General features: G+C 55.1%; 1 protein-coding gene across 1 annotated transcript in view; it reads right to left on the bottom strand.

Annotated features, from left to right (window-relative positions):
* LGR6 (leucine rich repeat containing G protein-coupled receptor 6) overlaps nt 1–22,181 on the bottom strand; it is a 39,231-nt gene that overhangs the window by 3,508 nt on the left and 13,542 nt on the right. The window contains exons 2-15 of the mRNA XM_052702464.1: nt 21,117–21,390; nt 19,094–19,309; nt 14,513–14,584; nt 7,787–7,855; nt 7,327–7,398; nt 6,462–6,533; nt 5,650–5,718; nt 4,697–4,768; nt 3,773–3,838; nt 3,436–3,507; nt 3,256–3,327; nt 2,819–2,944; nt 2,093–2,253; nt 510–590 (exon numbers count right to left, since the gene is read on the bottom strand). Coding sequence (XP_052558424.1) covers nt 510–590; nt 2,093–2,253; nt 2,819–2,944; nt 3,256–3,327; nt 3,436–3,507; nt 3,773–3,838; nt 4,697–4,768; nt 5,650–5,718; nt 6,462–6,533; nt 7,327–7,398; nt 7,787–7,855; nt 14,513–14,584; nt 19,094–19,309; nt 21,117–21,390 — 1,494 coding nt within the window. The remainder of the gene's footprint in view (nt 1–509; nt 591–2,092; nt 2,254–2,818; nt 2,945–3,255; nt 3,328–3,435; nt 3,508–3,772; nt 3,839–4,696; nt 4,769–5,649; nt 5,719–6,461; nt 6,534–7,326; nt 7,399–7,786; nt 7,856–14,512; nt 14,585–19,093; nt 19,310–21,116; nt 21,391–22,181) is intronic.

A 22,181-nucleotide genomic window follows, 5' to 3' on the forward strand; every position in this document is an offset into this window, starting at 1 on the left:
GGAGGACTGAGGTGGAGAAAGGAGGGAATGAGAGACGGGAGTAGTGCAGGGGTGAGAAGGGGACAGGTAGTGGGTGCTCTTTGCCAAAGGAGAAAGGAGAGAGGAGACAGTGAAATGGGAGAATTGCTTTTGGGAAGGATTTGGATTTCCATGGGAGATGAAGGAGAAGGTTTTGCCATGCAATAGTCTGGAGTGGCTAGGAGACAGCACCGGCTGCTTCAAGTGCCAGAGCCTGACTACGGGGCGATGGGTGGGTGATGGAGGGGTGATACTGCTGATACCAGGACAGGGACACCACGCCTTTGTCCTCTCCCCATCGGAGGGCAGCTCCCTCCAAGTGGGAGAAGGCAGCTGTCCCTCTCACAGAGCCCAGCTCGAGGGCTGGGCCAGGATCTCAGATGTGGTTTCCACATGAGATGCTGCAGGAAGGGCTGGGGGGGCCTGAGAGTTCAGCGATGCTCAAAGGTGTGCAGGTATGTTCAGAGGGAAGGCTTTCCCTGGCTGCTCACCGGGGCTGGGTGTGCACTGGATAGAGGGGTGCAGCTTTGAGTCCTCAAGGTCCAGCTGGAGCTCGTCTGCCTCGAGGTCATCTGCAAGAAAGCAACAGAGAAGCAGTGCTTGAAGAAGAATGAGCAGGGCCAACGGGCCAGCAGGGCCACAAGCTTCTCCCACCTCCTGCCCTCCACTTAGACCTTCCCAGCATGAGCTGATGGGAGGCAACCCGACCATTCTTATGGCTCTGTGATCTTCAGGGTCTCTTCCAACCCAGCCATCCCATAGGTCTGTGATTCTATGATACCACAAGCAGCAAAAGTTTTGGAGTTACTTTCTTGTAACAAGGTCATTTTCTTACAGGGAAGGAATGTTTGAGGACTTTTTCCCTCCTGTTACAAGACTCATCTAACACAGCTAAATCCCACTGCTGACCATCAGAAAGGAAGAGCTGAAACACAAATAGATTAAGTAAAGCAGTAATATCTCAACAGCTTCATCATCAAAAATAGCCCACGTGTTACTGAACGGAAAGGAGGAAGGACGTTCGTGTTCACTCCACATTTGCAGTGCTGTGGTTTGATATTTCAGGCAAACCCAAGGCTTTAACATCCAAAAATGTGAGCCTTTATGAGCTGCTAAGAGACTCATCTGGCACAGCCTGCGAGCACTCGGTGTTCCCCTCCAGTCTCACATGGAATCCATGGCGCTGAGGCCGGCTGGGCACCGCGGGAGGGGTTGGGTAAATTGGTGTTTCGGCACAGGATCCTCAGGGTCATCAAAGAGCCCCAGCACCGGGCAAGAGCAGGATGGGGGCAGGGCAGATGGCAGCAGAACGGACACAGACCCAGGCGGTGCAGATGGCCTCGGTGTTTATGTGAGTGTATAAACAAGCACAGCCTCCCAGCTGCGTCCTGAAACACGATTTCCACTCTCGAGCAGTTACAGAAGAGGGAGAGGAGCTCACGCTTTTCGTTGTGTCGTTCTGAGGTTCCTTCGCAATGGGGTCACACAGGGCTGTGCTTTGTGCTCCCCTCTGATGGCCACGTGCAGCAGGATCCGTGGGGTTGATGCAGAAGTACGTCTTGAGGAACAGAAAAAATCAACCGCAGAGCAGGAAGTGCTGTTCAGCTCCACCTGTGAGCCCTGCGTGGGTTTGTGCCCCCGCGCTCTTCCTTCTCTTTCCACCTCCCATCAGGGGTGCCCACATAGTCCACGCTCCTCTCAGCTCGTTGTCTCCATCTCAGGGTCCGCCCTCTGTGTGTCCCAGTGATAACAGCAAAATCCTTCCAGAGGCTCTGCGCTGCCCAACGTGTCCAAGCCCGCGTCCCTCCTTGCTGCCAGCAGAGTGAAATGAGCCACGTCTGTGCCTCCGAGAGCGCTGGATCTTTCTCTTAGAATGTGAATGAAGGTTTAGAAGTGCCTGATGCACTTTTTCTCCCACGCACTGACATCACTCACAGCCCATTCACCAGAGCTGGAGGAGGATCCCTCTGCCTGCTCCGAGGCGGCTGGCAGCGTCTGACCTGCAAGCCTGGGCTGACACCCAAACTGCCAGCATGACGGTGCTGCAGAGCATCGTCCTGCTCAGCCTACTTACAGTGGTTGTCTGCGTGACCTGGGAAGAGCTCCAGGGCCCTCCTGTGGGGATCTTCATCCTCAGGGCTCGCGCCTCCTGCTTCCCACTGGTTGGATGCTCTGAAGAACCCACTGCAGCTTCCATAGGCGCAGCACTGGTAGGCGTAAGGTACCTCGAGGACTCTGCAGAGGGGGAGAAGGGAACTTGTATGTGACTCTGGCTCCCTATTGCTACACACTTTGTGCTGAATTCTCATGCATCAGAAGCCAATCCGTCATCCAGTGGTCACACTGCAGCACAACTTTGGTTCCCTGAAAGGGACTCCACGTGGGACAGAGTGCAGGCCCACATCACCCCACAGTGATGGGCTTCCTCAGTGCCCATCACTGAGGGGTTTCTGCCTGAAATGCAGTGCTGCAGTGGGGCTGGGTGCTGCCTGGGCTCAGGATCCAGAACCCAGCCCAGAGGCAGGAGTGGGGTGAGTGGAGGAATGCCCCAGAGGAGCCCTGAGATGCTCCACACTTCCCAGCTGTGTGTGTGGGTTTGCCCTGGGAGCACAGCGCTGCCTTCCCATGGAAGCCTATAAAACATGAGGTGTGATGGCAGCAGAAGGAGCATCCTCAATCTGTCAGCCTGGAAAGCACGGGATAAACCAGGAAAGGGGGAGGCTGACTGATAGAAGCAAGTAGAGACTGCGCAGAGAGCAGGAAGGAAAAGAGCGGATGGGGTCTGGGGTGCAGGCAGTACCTTAATTTGGGAAAGCTGTCCTCGGCAAAGGGCTCAGAGAGTGCTGGGTTGCCCTGCAGCTTCAGGTGGGTCAAGCTGCCCAATCCACCCAGCGGCAGCACTGCCAGCCGGTTGTCTGACAGATCCCTGTGGGAGGAAAGCAGAGAGCTGGAGTGCACCCGGGAGCTGTGCCGGCCGCCTCATGCTTTCTGCCTGAAATGCAGTGCTGCAGTGGGGCTGGGTGCTGCCTGGGCTCAGGATCCAGAGCTGATGGATGGGGGCTGCTGCCCATGGGGGCAGTGATGGGTTAATGTGCGTGCCGGGAGCTCTGTGTGACTTCTGACACCAATAGGAAGCACTGCGATTCGGTCTGCTGCCGCCGGCACCATGCAGGCACCGCCTGCCAGGCAGCACGGGGCGCTTCGTCCCACTGCAGAACGAACATCAGTGCCACTTACAGCTTGGTGAGCGAGCGCAGCGTCACGAAGGCGTCGGGGTGAATGAAGTGGATGTCATTCCAGCTCAGGTCTCTGCAAGGGAAGGATACTGAGATGGGAGCAGAACCGGAGAGCGAGCGGAGGGAAGGAAGGGCAGCCTGACCGGCAGCGCGGGGCGGCCGTCCCCACTGCACAGCTTACATGGAGCGCAGGGCTGTCAGCTGCACAAAGGTGTCCGCTCTGATTTCGTGGATTCTGTTGTGCTGGAGACCCCTGGAAAAGCAGAAACTGGTCTGAGGAACAGCTGAAGGCAGCTGCACGCCTCACCGCAGCAGGTTGGCGCAGGGAAGTCATGCGAGTCTGGGAAACTTCTTTTATTTCAGGGGGCAAAAATGCACGGGGAAGGCGCCCTTATCCCGCATTTACACCTCTGCATTCCCAGCAGGGAGCGCAGCGCTCAGCCCCCCCAGCACCAGGAGCTCAGTGCTGGGCTGCTCTGCCGCCAACATCACCCCTCTGCCCTGAGCTCTGTACTCACAGCTCCTCCAGCCGCTGGCACCGGTGGAAGCTGGGCAGGTCTTCGATCTTGTTGTGTGACAGCTCTCTGTGGGGGAGAGACCAGCACAGGACGTTAGGGAGAGAAGAAATGAAGGGTGAGTGCCTCTCTTTGGAGGCGGGTGTCCAACCCTGATAGCGGTGCAATTAATGTCAGTAAATGAATGGGGAAAGAGGAACAAGGAGCGAGGTGGGGTGTCCTCATAAAAGCTGTGTCACAAGGAGGGGCAGGCATTGATAACATGAAGGTTTACAGCCTGATAAATTGCAAACATAGACCAGCACATGGGGCGCTGCAGCCCTGAGTGTCCCAAAGGCAGCGGGGACGTTTTGGTGGCATCGAGTTGGCTCAGATGTCTTAAGCTGAGAGATCTTCCCTGCAGGGACAGCTGGAGCCAAAACACTGTGATCTGCTAAGTTACAAATGCTGTTCTTTTATTTTTGTGTTTTTCTCATTTCCAACTTCTGTGATCCAGAGTTCACTCTTGTTGCTTTCCTGGAAGAGTCTTGTTTTCATTTCCAGCTCGCGTGTGTAAAGACTGATGAGAGGCAAACCTTCTTCTTGCCCTCAGGCTGCAAACTTGTATAAATCTGGCTCATGACTCCCTTCCTGAAGATGTCACTGACTGCAGACAAGGTTGGGGACCTCGGGAACAGAGGGGAGTGCTCCTGTGCTGGCGCAGTGGGTGCCAGGTTAAAGACAAACCACGCTCTCCCTCTCAGCATCACTCCAAGCCTTGCTGAGCTGATAGGGCACGCAGAGAAGGAGGTGTGTTCACAACAGGTACAGAACCATGAGGTGGTGCTCCACAGCCAGACCCCTCCCTGAGCCAGGCAAGAGGAAAGCCCAGGTTCTGACGGTGCTTTTCTGAAGAGCAGACAGGACGGAGAAATGCACATTACTCACAGGACGCGCAGGTTGGGCAGCTGCTGGCACACGGCTCTGGGGAGGAGGCGGATGCCTGCGTGGGTCAGCGTCCTGGGGGGAAAGGAGAGGGAAGAGGTGCTGTCAGTGGGACCAGTGCAAGGGCTCTGCTACCTGCAAGGCCAGCTACGGAACCCAGGAAGAGGCAGGAGAGACAACATATGTGAGACACTGAGATACCCAGAAAGAACCAAAAACTGCCTTGGAAACGGGCACTGCTGCTGGGCTGCTAAAGGTGAATGCAAGAAACTCGGACGCTGCTGGGTACTGAACTCAGTGGCGTCCTCGGCCGTGTTGGGGCAGCTGGCTGCACACCCTGCTGTCCCAGTTCCCCACCACCCAGACTGGTGATCTCTCCAGAGCCACCACTGCCTCAGAATCCCATGTATGGGCAGTGGGGTGCCCCGATCCCTGCAGCAAGGTGCAGCCAGGGCTGGGCAGGCACTCACTGTGCCCCCATTGCAGCGCTGCTCGCAGACCGTGCCCCACAGAGACCCACGGGGCTGCAGACATTGCGTCCTGCTGCTGCCTGCTCCCCTGGGCATGCAGCCCCCAGCCCCAATGCGGCAAACACAGCAGAGGTTCCCATCACACTGCACTGCACGGCGCTGGTCCTGGGGCGGGCAGACAGGCACTGATCCCAACAGACCGCAGCCAAAGGCTCATTCCTTCACAGATGCAGAAGGAAAAGAAGAAAATAATCCAAAAAAAAAAAAAAAGAAAACAACCCCAAAAGATCAGAGCATGCTCAACAGTACCGAGAGAGCAACTCACGGAGAAGAAAGCCGCTTTCAGGAGCCACAGGGATGAAACGAAGCAGAGAGGTTTGTGCCCAGGAGGGGCAGAGCTGCACAGCACTGTGAGAGTTGTCCTGGACCGCCTTGAAGAGGGCAGAGCACAAATAGTGGGGTAAAAGGGAGAGATTTGCCACTCACAAAACTTCTAGGCTGGTGGTGCCTTTTAGGTCTGGGAATTCTCTGATGTCCGTTGCACCGTTGAGAGACCTGCAGGGAAAGAGGCAGAACTGAGCAGGTCAGGAGCAGCTGCCTGAGGGCCCAGGCTGCCCCTCACCCCAAACGTGGCGATGGGAGGCCCAGACCCAGAGGTGCTGCTGCCATCTGTGTGCCACTGCTGCTGGGCAGCGGGCAGACGCCTCCCTTGGCACCGATGCACTGCGCTGGGGATGAGTGTTGCTCTGCAGAGAGGCTTGGCAAGCTCAGACCTCCTCCAACCACTGACATTCTTGGCAGGATTTCTACCCAAATTGCGTTATTAAAAACAATAATAATTTCCATTGGGAATGCGAGAAGGGCATCCCAGCCACACCTCCCAGGCCTGGGCATTTGTTGGATGCACGAGCATCCAAGGAGGGATGTTTTCAGCCTGTGTGTTCCTGCAGCGACAGGCTGGCTGTGCCTTGTGAGGAGCAGTTCTGAGGTCACCTCTGCCCCGATCTCCAGCGCTGTGCTGCAGCCCTGCTGCTGATGGTGGATGTGGAGCTGCTGCTGTGGCGCCCGGCACGCAGTGGTGGCCCTGAGCACCATGGGGTGATTAGCACCACGCAAAGCAAGCGCTGTCACCTCTGGCTGCTCAGCTGAGTTATGTGGGGCAGTCCAGAAGAATGGACCATGGCCTCCTGTTGGCATGAGGCCTCTGGGAAGCAGGACATGGAGAAGGCCACGGAGGGGTCCTGCTTGTGAGGCTCAGGCCTTGGCTGTGTATCTGAGGACCTGCCTGGGGAACTTACAGAGTGTGTAGCTTTGGCAAGTACTGGAAGGCAGACTGTCCAACAAACTGGATGGGGTTGTCATAAAAATGGCTGCAAAGGAAAAGGGCAGCTGGTTAGATCTTGCTGTGCATGCAGAAGGCACAGTTACAGGTGAGAGCCCTGGGCAGCAAGCTGCAAGCTGAGCAGAGGTGCTGGCTGCCCCGTGAGGAACCCCTGCTTCCCAGGCTCTCCCAGCAGCCTCTCTGGGCTGAACACTGGTTAAACTGAGGTCTCCAATCCTGCTACTCTAGAAGGATCCTTTAGTATTCTGCTGAACCAGGCAGGCTGCAAAGAGGCAAAGCCCTCCAGCGATCCTTCCATGGTGCAACACCTTGCATGTGACCACAGCTCTGACCTTACAAAAACCCACAGCATCTCTCCTGCCTGTCACACTCAACGGAGAGAAGCGAGGACGTGAGTGTGCTGTGTGTCCCTCCCCACATCACTCCGTGGGGAAGACGGGGGGAGGCTGCTTTATTTTGACTGGGGCAGGGGCTGTTTTCTCCCAGCTGACTGCTCTGCGGGTATTTCTAAACATGAGGCAGATGTCACCCAGGGCTTAGGAAATCCCCTCGCACACAGCGTGGCCTCGCATTTCCCATTCCTTCATCACCATCAGCCTTGCTGGCTGCAGCAGAGTTCAGCTGTGGGTAAAGGAGAACCCATGGCAGAGAACTGGAGGCGTAGCTGGGAAGGAGATAATTTCAGCTTCCATTAACCTCCATACAACAAATGTCAAATTGCGGTCGTGCTGACAACTGTCAGAAATCCCAACCAAAGATGTGAGGAAATGCCTCTTCCCAGGGGATGTAAAGATTTAGGAAACACCGTTTAATTTTCTTACATTGTTTGGAGAAGGGGATTCCCAACAAATGCGTTCTCTGGGATGGCTTTGATGTTGTTGTTATGAAAACCGCTGTTGGGAGAAAGAAACATCTTGATATTAACGCATTGGAAGGGCTTGGAGGCGCTCAACACTTCTGGAGGCAGAGGGCCGTTAGAAGATGCACATAAAATAGGGGGTGAAGGCTCAGTCCTGCCTGAAGCATCAGCTCAGCAAGTGGACAAAGTCTTTTCTCAGGACTGAGGAGCCCTGCCAGCTGCCCAATCTTGGCTCTTCTACCTTTGGGTGTCAACTCGGGTGATTGCGAGGGGATGAAGTGCTGTGTTTGTAGTGGGAAGAGTGGGCGAGAGAAAAGAAGGGCTCGAGCTGAGCGCCCTCCCCAGTGCAAGCATGGGCAGTGTTTGGTAGGACACTTTCCAACAGAGAACCCTTCTGGAAAAGAATAAATAGGAAATCTCACAGCTCCTGCAGTCGGCCCAGCGTCCGAATGGCCCCTGGGAATTCCAGCAGCTCGTTGTAATTGAGATCCCTGAAAGACGGAGAGGAGAGCAGTCATCAGTGTTGCTGGAGGAACTCGGTGGGGTGCATCTGTGCCTTTAAGGGACGGAAACTTGGTCGCTAAGCACGGCAGAAAGGCTTTTCCTACTGTGCCCATCCAGCCACTGCCTGCACACCAGCTCTCCCACATTCCTGCTGCAGGAACGTTCCCTATGAGGAGCGCTGTCGGGGGAGGGCCAGTCCTCACGCTGCTGCTTTGTGTCCCCAGCACCCAATTCCCCTCTCCCAGAGTCTCTCCCCCGGGCACTGGGGCTGGGAGTCATTTATCTTGCCTTTCCAGGTCACAAAAGGATGTTACAAAGAACAAGAAACATGAGAACAGCTTCAGCTCAGCCCGTGGAAGGGCTCTCCTTAATTGTAGAGGGGAGCAGAGACCTGCAGAGCAGGGACAGCTTCCTTGGTGCTTCTCATAGGAGTGCTGGAGCTCCCAGCTGCTGGGATGAGCTGGGGACCCTATGAGGAATGTGCTCTGAGAAGGTCCAGGTCTTCTTCTGATGGCTGATGGCAATGTGAACCTCACCTTGAAACCATGAGCCAAAGGTGGAAGTGATGTAGAAGAGGGGTGGACAGTTCTGGAGGTTAAGTTTAATTTGCAGTACAATAAATACAATAGGATATGTTTAATACAGGTGGTCATAATGACAAGTGCAGTTTATTACCCTTGGCAACCAGGAGTCCTAAGGGCAGCTCCAGCCAGCATGGGCCCCTCTGGCTCCTTCTGGACAGCCCAGACCCCGAGGGCTGAAAACTCTGACTGCTTCCTCCCTGCATGAAACTCACTGAGTTTTAAGAGGGAGATACTCTGCAACATGAGGGTAATTACGGGCTCCTGGATATTACTGTATAATTACACTTAATGGGCCTTGAAGTAATTACCACGTAACTTGGATTGTGGTTTACAGAACAGAAATAACCACCCATTCACACAGCAATGAGTTGCTGCCCGATTTCCTTGTAATCCTCACCCCCTGGGCCCAGGCACAGCAATTCCATTCTGACCTCCTCCCCCCCTTCTCCTCTGCCCTCCTCCCTGCACCGTGGTCACGCTGTGTCCCTGCTTTGGCTTTGCCTGCTGGGCGCTGCCACGGTGAATCTCCAGCGATACCCGACGTGCCTGAAAGCCGCCAGGTGGGAAGTATTGCCCAACAGAGCCCACATCACCTGTGATTCACGAACAGAGGAGGTGTTGGATCTGCACCCGATGCTATTGACTGGGGTAATTCGGCGCTGTAAGATTTGCGCCCATTCTTTCTCTAGAAATGCACTTCCTTTCCAGGCCGGGTCTCTTCCAGGCAGGCTGCTCTTTCATCAGCAGATGAACATTCTGTTTGTACCTCGATGTGTGTGCAAGTACGCACAGGACCCGTCCTTCCTGAGTTGAGCACACACCTCTCCCAGCCTGGCAGCATCCCCGCGCCTCCCCCGCCGCGCTCGGCGCGCACAAAGAGCGCTGTGTTCAGCAGATCCCTCTGGGGAAGAAAAGCCACCGCCGGCTCCTGGCATGCGTTGGGCTTGTTGGGAAGTGGAAGTGCACCCAGGTGTAGTCATGTTGCTGCAGCCTGGCCGCCAGCAACGCCGCTGTGCCCAGGAGGAGAGGCGATGCGCCCACGCTTGCTCCTGCGGTGCTTCCTGGTTTCTGGCGTAGCGAGGTTCCCTCCCGGGAAATGAACCCATCTGTCCTCATCGCCGCCTCCCTGAGCGCTGCCCCAGCTCTGGGTGCAGCCTTGCCTCCAGCACTGCCCTGTGCCAAACGTGGGGAGCCCGTCTGCCTGGGTGCTGGGTGAGATGGGCACTGCGGTGCTCCCTGGCCCTCAGCCCTTCCCAGCAGAAGAGCAGCTCTTCCCGAGCCCCAAACCCAGGGCGGGACCTGAGGGTGGCTTCTCCGTCTCTTCCTTTTCCTTCCCGGAGCTCCAGCCTGGCCCTGGTTCAGGCGGTGGCCCAGAAGTGGTCCCCAGCCATCGCGTTGGGCAGCGGTGGTGGCAGTGAGGAGCTCCGCAGGAATCGGATATTTCTGCTCATTTAGGGAAGTTCAGCCCTCGGTTCCTTCTGCAGACGTGTGAGCCTCTCTCTGGGGGTGGGAGGACACGGAAAATGGATGTGCTGCAGGAAACTCTTTCAAGTGTCCGCTCCCCCTCCATGCCTTCTCTGAGCTGCTCTGCAACGCTTTGCTGGTGCCAACACTTTGCTGATCCCAACGCTTCTCTGGTCCTGGTGCTCCGCTGTTACCAACCCCACTATCAGCTCCTTCTCCCAGTATCCAGCTTCGGGAGCTTCAGTGGGGAGGGCTGCAGAAGGCCCGACCTGCCGCCAGGTGACACTGTCCCCAATGACTGCAGTGGCCCACGGGCAGAGGTGGCCGCAGGGCAGCACAGGGGCATGGGGGGCTCTCAGGGCTGCGGGGTGGAGCATCTGGGACAGCAGACCCAACGCCAGCATTGCTGGATTGGAGAACACCAACACCCCACGGACATCTTCACCCCAAAACAATAGGAGAACTTCATAAAACCTCAAGTGGGAAGAGGAGAAGCGCCAAATGGCACAAGGAAGGGAGCTTTGCCCACCACCGAAGGCCTTTGGAAGCAAAGTCACGCAGCCCACAAGTCCTACAGAAACCGACTGGGAAAGAACTGCTTTCCTCAGCTGTGCTCCACGTTACAATGAAAACCTCTTAGAGGGCTCAGCCTCAGCACAGCGCAGTGGCTGACTTCACACTGCTGTTATTTGTAGTGAGCCTGCAGCTCTGCATGAGGAAAATCTTAACCAGCCTTGTCTATGCAGAAATGAAAGCAAATTGACATCAAAGGCGCAGCTATTCTGGGCTGTAAGTGCTGGGCTGATTTGGAGCCGACAGCACACAGCACTATTAATACCTCCAACAGGGCCAGAAAGAGAGAAGGAGGGGAAAGAGTCTCCAGTCAATTTTCTGCCTGTTAGGGGCTGTTAGTGGTTCCACGCAAGAAGACAGACAAGAAAAAACCCCAATTATGCAGTACTATAAATTCTTGCATAAGCCACAAAACACCGCAAATTTGCAGCTAATAAACCTGAAGATGCACACAATTAGGAGCAGGAGGCAGCACAGCGCTGGCTGTTTGTGTCCCAAAGCGGGGCTGCATCCCCTGCTGCCCTGCACTGCCAGCTCCCCAGAAATCACCTCTGCTGCAATGGGAGAGATTTCACTGGGGCTCAGGAGCTGTGCTGAGCCCAGCCGACCCGCTGCATTCCTCCATGGCTCTGAACTGGGCTGCTCACCAAAACGCAACGCTGCCAGGAGCAGCCAGTTGTGCCACGCTTCTCTCGTGTCACAGCAGCACAAACCCAGATGGAGACTTCAGAGAGGAGGGAGCTGCCCTGTGCTGGGATTCATCCACGGGAGCAAACGTGGCCCACAGATGCCCGTTTTAGCAGATAACAAGGAGCACCCAGGATGCGATGGCAGGGCTGTGGGTGGTGCTGGTACCCATTTCTTCCAGAAGAGCAGTGAGCTCCAACAGGGCTGTGTGCTGACAGCCCGGCCCGGACGCACCGAACCTCTCACACCGTGCTGCACATCCCTGGGGCTCACAGAGCGCGGGGGGGACCCGTCTGTCCGTCCACATTGCATGTCTGCAGCTGCCGTCCTGGAGCTCTGTTCCCCATTAAAACACGCAGCAGTGCCCGGAATGCGTCTCTTCCAAGCAGCGTTGCTGTCTGCTCTCTAACCGAGGAAGGTACCGAATTAAATGTGTTTTCAATTCCGTGTGATTTATTTAACAAGGTCGAAACAAGGCTTTGAGAGCGGGATCTCCTGGGGGGTCCCGGGAGCGCAGCGCTGCCACGCACGAACCATTGAGGAGAGACAAAGGAGCGCAGCGCCGAGCGGGGGAAACCGGGGCGGTGGGACACAAACGATAACGGCGAGGCTGAAGGGTCGGGGAGGGGGAGGAGGAGAGCGGCGGCGCTTTGCCACGCGGGGGGAGCGGTGGGGCGGGGAGAAGCGCCGGGTACAGCGGGGTGCTGCTGACCGGCAGGAAGGACGGGAGGACCCCCAGCCTCCCCCCCCGGGCACAAACCTGCGCCCCCCGCGGCACGTTGGTGTTGGAAGAGAGCAACGGGGCGGGGAGCAGAGCTCTGGGTACTGGGGGCGATTTCTTCTCTGCGGTGCTGCATTGGCACGGGCTGCACGACGAGGGGACGGGTCACTGTCCCGGGGGGGTCCAGAACAGCAGAAGGGGATGAGCCTTACAGCACAGCCATAAGCTGGCGAAACGCAGTGACCTGGGCTGGCTCCGCTCACTGCTTGTTTTTTTCCTCATAATCTCCCCAGACGTTGTGTGTCTGCACGGGGACACAACCAGGTGAAGCTCAGAGCCCTGTGGGAAGGTGTGGGTTCAGAGCCTGAGCTCAGCACTGAGGCACCGCGGGCTCCTGTGCTCAGGAGAGGAGCAGCAGGCTGGGAGCAGGCAGCCCACAGGGGCCTCCCAGGCAGCACTGAGTGCTTCTGGACTTTGCCCGGGTGGAAAAGTCACCTTCCATGCAATGACTGAAGCAGGTGATGCACTTTGCAGCCCTGTTCTCGGACCAGAGGCAGAACCACACAGCTCTGAGCTGTGGTCCCTATTCCCAAAACCCATTTCTCCATCCCCTGCCTCCTGAGGCAGCCAGCAGAGCATCCGCAGGGGGGGGGGAGGGGGACATGTTGGCAAAGCCAAATCCCATCAGAAGAGCAAGGCAGAGTGTTTTCCAGAACAACACTTTTGCCCTAAAAGGGTTAAACAGCCCTCATACCAACTGTGGTGGAGGTATTTCCCATTTCCTTCCTTCTGCCTTCAGCTCCTCAGGTGTGTGTGGTATCAGTGCTTGCTTTTCTCCTTCCACAGAAAACGCAGCTCTCAGAGGCGGCTCCAGCTCTGCTCTCCGTTTACGGCCTTGGCTAATTACCCAGATAATGGGGCAGTGTGCTGTGAAAGCTGTGGTCGGGGCTTTTCGTGTGAGGCAAGGTTGGGCAGATTGACCGCCCGCAGCAGAGGTTTGGGATCCGGCCCTCCTGGGAGATGGTTTTAATTTATTAGCGCTATTAAAAGAAAAAAAAAAATCAAAAGCTTTTTAAATGAATGAAGATTTGCTCCTTCCAAGTGGTTTGCATGGCGAAGGGGGAGCTGGCAGCGATGGGGATGGGGAGATCTTCTCCAGCCTTGGAGATTCTATGATTCTGCGACGCTGCGTCATCTGCAGAAGGTGAAGAGGCCGTGGTCACCCAGTTCAGGCAGCTGGCAGAACGGTCCGTCCACGGTGGGCTTTCCCCCACAGCCCTGCCAGGTGCTGCTTCTCCAACAGCTTTGCCAGAATTTGCTAAAATAGACACTTTCCTGTCCAGCCGAATATGAAGAGAAACATTTCCCTTCGGTTTCTGCATCTAAAGCTGTGCAGGCTCTTCTGCATCCCCCCAAAACGATTCTTTCCACTCAAGTTCTACAGCTCTTCAACCATTGTGCCTGGATTATAATCAGCACTTGGCCACAAGCGCTCATTTTAGGAAGCCCGGAGATGTTTCTGTCTTCACCAACTCTTCCCCTCCTGCAGTCTTCCAGGAGGTGACGCCCACAGGGTAAACGAGAGCACAGCGCTGCCAGCACCAGCCAAGAAAACGTGCTAAGTGCTGTCAACAGAATGTAATCATAACCTGAATTAAAGGGTACGTGCAGGAGGCTGCAGCAGTCCCCACACGCATGGGAGCTGCGGCGCTGGCAGCTCTGCTGGTGCAGCCACCACGCACAGACAGTTCTGCTGCGGGGTGAATGGGTGCTGAACCCACGGAGGGACGAGAGGCTCCTCAGAGAGCTCTGCTCGGTGCGAGGCTGGGAATCGGAGCTTGGGGGTAAGAGCCATCCTTCTCTTTTCCTAAGGCGCTCCATCAGGAGGAGCGCCAGCAGAGCTCACCCACAGCCCTGCCTCGCAGCTGCAGGCGGCTCGAGCAGGATGTGAGCACTCACAAGCTCAGGTTGGGGCCATGAGACCAGAGTGGAGCAATCCTCGAGCAGAGCCCCGTTCCCAAAGGGCGAACCCCCCCTGCTCAGCAGGGACAGGAGCCGCAGGGTAGGGGCAGTGGGCTGCCATCAGCGCCGTGGCTGCAGGGTCAGGCTGTCCTGGCGCAGGCTGCTCCATTGCTGCGTGTTTCCTGGCCTCTGGCTCTGGGTGCTGCCAGGTGACACGAGAGCCTCTCAGACAGAGATGCTGCACAGATCCCCACGAACACAGCCAGCCCTGTGCTGAATCCAACCCCTCATTTTGGCAGCGTCTGCTGTTTTGAAGGCTTTGGGACTGCGTGTGAGTGGTGAGGAGTGGGGACACATGGAGCCGGCACTGCACCGAGGGCAGATTTGTTTCCTCAGAGCCCCCACCCTCCTGCAGAGCCCTCTGCAGCAGTAGGGGCAGAAATGCAGGTCTGTCCTGCCCCATTCTTGGCAAAGAGGAAACGCGCAGCAGGAGCTGACAGAGACATCAACCCCTTCCTAGGGGCAGCGCTGCAGGCAGCCCAGGCCCTATTGGAAGGTGGGGGAGCTCAGAGGGGCCCACGGCCACACGCTGCTCTCGGCACGGGGCAGGGCAGAGCACACCGGGGAGGAACAGAGGGGAAAAGGCGACTCACAGCGTCTCCAGGTTGTGCAGCCCATCAAAGCCTTTCGCCCCCAGGCGCTGGATGCGGTTGTTGTGAAGGTGCCTGCGGACAGAACAGAGGTGTTCACTGCAGATCAGACATGAACTTTTCCTGCCAACCTGAGCCGTGGCCCAGCCTGCAAGTGGGCTGTGCGGGGATGGTGAGGGTGCTGTAAGGTGCTCCCCCATCTCATGGGACACACGCTGGGTGCAGTAGTGCTCATGGAGCAGCTCCTACTCTCCCAGGAAGTCCAGGCGTTTCCTGAGAGCTTAAATTTGGGTGAAAATGCTTAAATTGAACCCTTAAGAAACACTCTACAAATGACCCTGCAGAGCTAACATTGGACCTGACCCTACCAAAGCTGTGTGGCTTCATGGGCACCGGGTGCTACCAAGAGCAGAGCTATACTCAGACTCCTCAGAGAATTAACAGCAGCAAGAAGGCTCTGAGCTCCAAATAATCCTGTTAATCACAGTTTATTATTGTTCCTTAAAAAAAAAGAAAAAGAAAAAGAAAGAAAAAAAAAGAAAATCCTTCCAGTCCTGGATTAGCTCCTGACTGCAATGAAAGTTACAGAATCATAGAACCACAGAATTGCTCAGATTGGAAAAGACCTTAAGGATCATCAAACATGAGACAACTCTGCTGCCCAGCCTGCGCTTCAGCCAGCCCACCTCAAGCACGCTGGGGAGGTCCTTCCCTGCATGCAGAAGCGCCCGCCGCAGAGGTGAGATCCTCCAGGGCAGGACACTCCTGTTGATCCCCATCGGAGTCGGCTTCCCCACCAGTTCAGGCTCTCCTTTAACACACAGCCCCCTGTGGTTCATCTGCTGCAGCCTTGGGGTCCCCCTCCCACACCCGGAGCTGCACCAGCCTTAGTCCAGCACCTCCTTCCAACAGCCCGCAGGAGGCTGCACACTGGCAGGTGAATCAATGACTTTTTTCATTATTTGCTGCTTGATCTCAATCTGTCTCAGCTTGAAAAATCTCTCGCTCCACCTGGCTTCAAGTGGGAACCGTTTGGCTGAGCGCACACAGCTCCCACTGCCAAATTCTTGGGGTAAAACAGGAGGGAGCTGGGAGGCTCGAGGGCAGCGTGGCTCAGAAAGCAGCCCAAGATGGATGCGAGCTGTGGGGATGTGCAAACATTTCAAAGGAAGGGAACAGGAAGGGAGAGAAGTGTGATGAAATGCGTTTGCTCCTCTGGGGCTGAATCCTGCAGGAGGAATTCTCTTTGTCACAAGAAAAGAAGTTCAGGTCCAAATGGTTTCCTCTGTCAAACTTTATGAGCTCGCCGCAGATCGTGCTGTTCTCACTTCATCTGGCAATTCCAGCGCAGGACGGTGCCAGTTGTTTGGGTCCCTCTGAACACTGGATGTGGCACTTGGCAAATGGCGCTTTTGGATCTGGAGCCTCTCAACCTCAGCACAGGAACCCACAGCTCAGCTGTGAGGAGGGAGGAAATGCTGAGCACTGGGGAAGAAGCGAGAGCCGTGGGGCTGCGCTGGGGCGGCACAAAGAGCCCGACCTGCCTGGGCTGGGGCATGAGAGCAGCTCGTCTGACTGCTGCTATCCGCCAGGCCAGGAGAGAGAACAGAAAAACCATCACCTGCTGTGTTCACATTTGGCTCTAAGGGGCTTTGTTTGGAGGCAGAGTAATGGAAGTCATCCGAAGGGTGCTTTGTTGGTGAGAAAATTAAGAGCAATCGAAAAAGGGAGTTATAAGAAAAACTGTCGTCCAAGCTGAAGTCTGGAGTCATTATCCAACCACATGGCAATAATAGAAACAAGCCAGTCTGAATGCAATATAAACTGGAAAGGTAAACACTTGAAAAGACATTCTTTTCTTCCATCCTGCCCTTTTTTTCCCTCCAATGGTAAACACATTTTAACAAGTGGAATTGCAACATCTCTAATGTTTGTCAATTTGAGCTCAGCCCACACAGCGTTATATTCTGCCCCGTAAATTACAGCTGGTGTGATGGCAGATAGGGATGTTTGGTTCTGGGCTGTAAACAACCATCTCACGACGCACAAACACGAGCAGTCTGTGAACCTCACAGAATCACAGAATTGTAGGGGTTGGAAGGGACCTCCAGAGATCATCGAGTCCAACCCCCCAACCTCTCCTGTTGGAGATGGGATTCGCTCTGTCCTCAGCAAAGCCAGCAAGCACTGAGATCCGTGCGTCTCCATGTGCAGCACAGGACAGGGCTGGTTGTGGACAACCCCCCATGGCAGTGGCTTTGCTCAGGAAGGAGGAAGGCAGTCATTGCTTTCTGTTGGCTGGCACATCCACTGGTTGAGTTTTCCAGCATCTCCACGCACAACAGAATGTATAGGATCCCTCCTGGTCAGAAAATGGGTACTGAAATAGTTCTGTGATTTAGCAGAGAAAAGAATAATAGGACGTCTGAAGTCGAAGCCAAAGAAAATTCGAATGGGAAATGTGAGCTTTTTCTTTCTCTTTCTGCTAACACAGGGATGATTAACCCTGGAACAAACTACAAAGAGAAGTGGTGGATTCTCCATTGCTTTCATTCCTAATGACTTCATTTTTTCATCTTAAGAAAGAAAAAAAGGACCAATGCAAACATTCTCCATCAGTCATTCGCACTGTGGGACTTCGAACAAGGTTGAATCTGACTCGATGTGAGCTTTCCCACTGGGTCAGCTACTGCCACGATGAATCCCTCGCTCCGTTGAGGCAAATCTGTCCTTTGTCTCTGTTCATCCACGGCTACGGATGAATAGAGACATCTAAATCATAAATGGTGCAAATTCCCATTGATTATTGCCAGCGGTGCAGGACAAGCATTAGACTTGTTGGGCAGAGAATGAAGCTTGATCAGAAGTGACGCTGTCAGCACTGGAGCACCGTTCATTTCTTCCTCAAGCGCCGAAGAAGGAAACTCACTTTTCCCAAGGCTGCAAACTCAGTCCTCATGAGAACAGGCGCTTTTGCAAATGGAAAAGGTCCCGTGAACGAGGCCCGGCTGCTCAGGCTGTGTTCTTGGTAACGAATTGCTGACGCCAGCCCTGCCCAGCACACCGTTCCGCCATCACCGTGCGCTCAGCCCTCAGCAGAGGAACACGTGTGTGCATCCTTTGCATCCCGGTAGGGAAAACCTCCCCGCAAACCCCGCTGCGCCCCTCAGCCAACGCCTGGGAGCTGTGCTCAGCCCGGCGGGTGAGCGGGGCGGGGAAACGCCGCCAGATGAACGGAGGCACAAGGAGGACGCGGGGTTACTTTGCGCTGCTGCCAACGGGGGGCTGCGTGGCGGCGTGGGGGAGATTTATGGGGCAGATCTGCCAAACGCTCTGTGAGCCCACAGCCCGGCAGGACCACACATCTGCTCCTTCCCAACTGTCTGTGGTGGGACGCTATTCTCTCCCTCACAAACTCACGGTCAATGGCTTTTATTTCTTGGGCTTGCCTGTTTAATTAAGGAGTTGCTTCTCGCTGAGAGTACGGGATAAACAAGAACGAGAGCAGCACGCTTTGGAGACTGAAACAACCCAAATGTCAGCTCACCCTCCCTGCTGGCTATTAATGCTGAGTGAAGCGGCTGCACTGTGGGTCGTGGATGTGCTGGTAGGACGGGCATTGTTGTGGGTAAAAATGACTTATTTGACACGGCTCAAGTTGCTCCCAGCATTTCCCTTAAGGAAGCCTTTATGATTTGCCTGAACAACTGAAGCTGATGCTAATAAAGCTCTGGGCTGCGCTTTGGCCGGGCTCAGTCTGTGACAGATGTGTCAGCACACACTTTGCCTCCTGACAGTGACATGGTTGCCACGCTTTCCCCAGGCACTGCATGCTGAGGTTTCTTCACACCCCGATATCAAAACATGCACATCACCCAGCTGACAGCATTTCGTGTAGATACAGGACCTCCAAATTAATTGGCAATCACACCTGAGCTTATTAATCAACACCCAAAAATTAATGACTAGCTAATTTGCACATGTAAACTTCCTTTAAGCGTGAGATAATTCCCAGGGCTCTGCTGATGGATGGGAGGCACCTCATAAATGGCACGACAGCACTGGTTTCTGTCTGCTGTGTCCCATGGAGGCGATGGACCCCCCTGGACCCCGCGCCCCCAAACGCTGCCGCTCGCTCTTTGCCATGCAAGCAACAGCAGTGAGACTGCAGGGCTGGGATGGAGCCCAGCACAGACAGCAGGAGGGTGGCACAGCCCCGTGTGAGGTGAGGACAAGGTGTTGAGCTCAGCCCAGTCGTTCAGAATCAGATTTGCTCAAAGTTTTCATAGAAATCAGAGGCATTTTGCTGTTTGATTTTTTTTTTTTTTTCCCCAGCAGAAAAAGATCTGCTTTTTGTTTCCAGATACTGATCTTCTTTAAGGCAAACCACGTTTTTTTTGGAAGGTGACGGGGAGCTTCTCAGCTGCCCCACTTTGGAAATGGTGTTTAAAAAAAAAGATTGAAGTGGCATTTGGTATCAGCGGGCTGCGAGGCTGTCGTGAGCCAATCTCACAGCAAGAGGAGCGCTGCACGGCCACAACACCTTGTCCTCGATGGGAGGGAGAACAAATGGAGAAAGCTTACAGCACCACGAGGCTGCTGAGGTTCTGGAAGGCGAAATCGGGGATGTGCCAGATCTGGTTGAGCGCCAGCGTCATGGCCTGCAGTGCTGGGAGGCGGTTCAGAGCTCGGACCGGGATCTCCGTCAGCGCGTTGTCATCCAGCCAGAGGTGCCGCAGGGACTGCAGCCCCTCAAAGCTCCCCTCGGGCACCACGGAGATGAGGTTGGCATCCAGGCGTCTGGGTGGGAAACAAACAGGGCGGGGAGGAGTGAGAGATGGAGCCGGCACCGCTGGAAGCACCGCAGCGTTACGCAAAGGGAGCTTCGTGCCGAGGCGGGACGGACGGACGGCAGGGGGATCGGGTGGGAAGAGCAGCGGGGTCGGCGCGGGGCCCTGCCGGCACTCCGGGCTCCTGGCTGCCCGTCCTGACGGCCGTGAGGCGCTGCTGGTGGTCGGAAGCAACACGGATGGGCCGCTCCCGTGCACACGGGCGCAGCAGGCGGCACGGCAGCGCTCCAACAGCCACGCGCCCCAGGGCCAGGCTTACCGTGGGTCCTGCTGACCCTGCAGAGCGCCGCCCTGCGCGCAACCGGGGGGCGCACAGCAAACCAAGGGAAGTGGGAAGAGCCCCATTGGAGAGGAAAATGCTTTGCCTGAAGAGGCGCCTGCAGCGAGCAGCGCCCCGTGCGAGACCCGAGCAGAACGGGGGCAGGAAACACCGGGCGCGAATCAGAGCGCGTCACAGCACGGGAATCAACCTGAGAGCTGCACGTTGCACCAGCCCAGGCCTTTCTCTCTCCTCGATTCACCAATTGCCCCCCTTTTTTTTTTTTTAAAATCATGGAATCCTTAAGGCAATTAAAAAGCAGAGCTTTAATTTGGTTAGAATCCGTAATTTTTAAGACTTGTTTTTGTTCCAAAAACGAAGAGAGAAGCCAAAAAATATTCAGCTCATTATGGGGAAAAAAAAAAAGTTGAAGAAATAGGTTTGGGAATCATCTCACATAAAGATCTCTTATTTCAACAGCAGTGAGGTGGATAAAATGCCTTATCTGCACATTTCGAAATCAAAATGTAAGAGGAAAACATTTCAGATTTGGACGGACGACCAGGAACCGATTTCAGCAACAGGGAGAAAACTCCGATTTCGCCCTGGCTGACGGAGCCCCCCGTGTTCCTGCAGATCATCTGAAGGATCTCCGAATTGAGAGGCGCTGCGCCGCTCATCAGCGTGAGGGGAGGCAGGGAGCAGCGCTGCCTCGCACAGCCTCGCATCCATGGCATCCATAGAACGCGGCTCAGAAGCTCATCTTTCTGGCTGCTGGAAGTAACATTTTTGACAAAAACTGAACAATTCGGAACTCGCTTCCTACAGCCCCAGCTGAAGGCCCATGAGCAGCTCGTTCTATTTCCCAGTGCAGGCTTTTCCCCCAGCTCTCTTGGTTTGGAGGGGGAGCCGTAGATGAGAAGACGTCACCCGCAGAGCTCAGCGTGGCTGCTGCAGGTTTGCCTTTGTGCTCAGAGCACCAGCATGAGAGCGGATGCTTTCACCTTGAAGAGGAAGAGCGCGGTGCACAGCCTGCCTCAGTTTACCCCGTGGCACCCAGTTCAGCCCCACTCATCTTCCCACAAATTCAAAGAACAAAGAGAAGGAAAGGAAACCCTGCAGCAGCTCAGGGTGAGATTAAAGAGCCTGTTTGAGAGTTTTCATCAACATGTTTTGGGACAAACAAGAACTTTTCGACCAAAATTAAAACTCGTGTGGGAAATGTTAATCTTTGCTTAATTTTTCCATTCCTTCCCCAGCATAAGAATTCTGTTAGTTGTTGGCACCACCGTTTGTTTCTCAGAAATTAAAAAGTACTGCTTACTTAATCCCTATATGTTTACTGAAAATTGTTTTAAAGTGAATGCTCTCTTTCAAGTTTAATTAATTAAAGAGCAGACAATGAAAATATCTGCTGAGAAGAGTTATAATATTTCAAAACCAAATTAAGCTTTCAGAAATGGAAACGCTGAAAGAGAGCCAAGGGCTCTCTTGATACCTTGGCGTGAGGTCCAAGATGGGTTCATAACAGTTTAAGAGGATCCAAGATGGGTTTATGTTGGTCTGAGATGCGTTCGTGGTGGTCCAGGATGGTTTCAGATGGGCTCGAGATGGTCCAAGAGGGGTCCAGATGGGTTCTGGTGTCCATGGATTCAGGGCTGCCCCAGTACTTTCTGAGCTCTCCGCCCTGCTTTGGCCATGAGCTCCTGTGTGAAGGCACAAGAATCCAGGGGAATTTGGCCCCGGTGATGGCGCCCCAGGTGTCAGAGGAGCTGTTAATGATTAGAGGAGCTGTTAACGAGGCCAGGTTTCCTCACAGCTGCTCAGCGTACGCTCAGTAAGGGCTCTCTCACAGGCATGGTCCTGTAGGTCTCACAGCAGTGCCAGTGGAGCAGGATGGGTCCTTGGTGGATTTTTTTGAGGTGCTCAGAGGTATGGAGGTGGATCCCCATGGTAATAGAGGGGTGATGAGTGAGCTTCACCCAATGGCTCTGTAATGCTCCTGCATGGAGCGTGCTGCAGCCGGGCTCTGTGCCTTTTATTGCTGGGAGGACCCTTCTGAAGGCCAGAAGGAGCCCCGCATCTTCTCCCTCTTCACCTCCACCACGCTGGCCAGAGCATGGATGCTGGGCTGGCTGCTGTCCCTGGGAGATGCTGCCTGCCTCCTTGGTTGGCTCCAGCCACGTAATTTTTGCCCCAATCTGCTCCAGGGTGCTCAAGTCTGGCCTCAGTCAGACTGAAGGGGAGCATCAATGAGCTGGACATCCCTCCAGATATCAGCCTGCTGGGACCACAGCCCAGCCCTGCGTGGAGCCAGAGGAGGAAAACAAAGAGCAGGGAAGGGTCCGTCTAAAGGCATTCCACCTCTGTCCTGATGGGCAGCGGATTTCTGATGTGCCTTCACAGTGCCAGTGAGGGAGCAGGGAGCAAAGAGCGAGCCATGGCCACGTTCCTGCTACCAAAAGACCTCCGCATTGTTTAATTCCTCCCCGGGGAGTTGCTGGCTCTTTCTGGAATAGAGGTGCATTCTTTCTAATAAAAGCTGTGCATGTGGGGATTGCTA

The sequence above is a fragment of the Tympanuchus pallidicinctus genome, unplaced genomic scaffold (genome assembly GCF_026119805.1).
Source record: "Tympanuchus pallidicinctus isolate F22 unplaced genomic scaffold, pur_lepc_1.0 scaffold45, whole genome shotgun sequence".
NCBI classification, from domain to species: domain Eukaryota; kingdom Metazoa; phylum Chordata; class Aves; order Galliformes; family Phasianidae; genus Tympanuchus; species Tympanuchus pallidicinctus.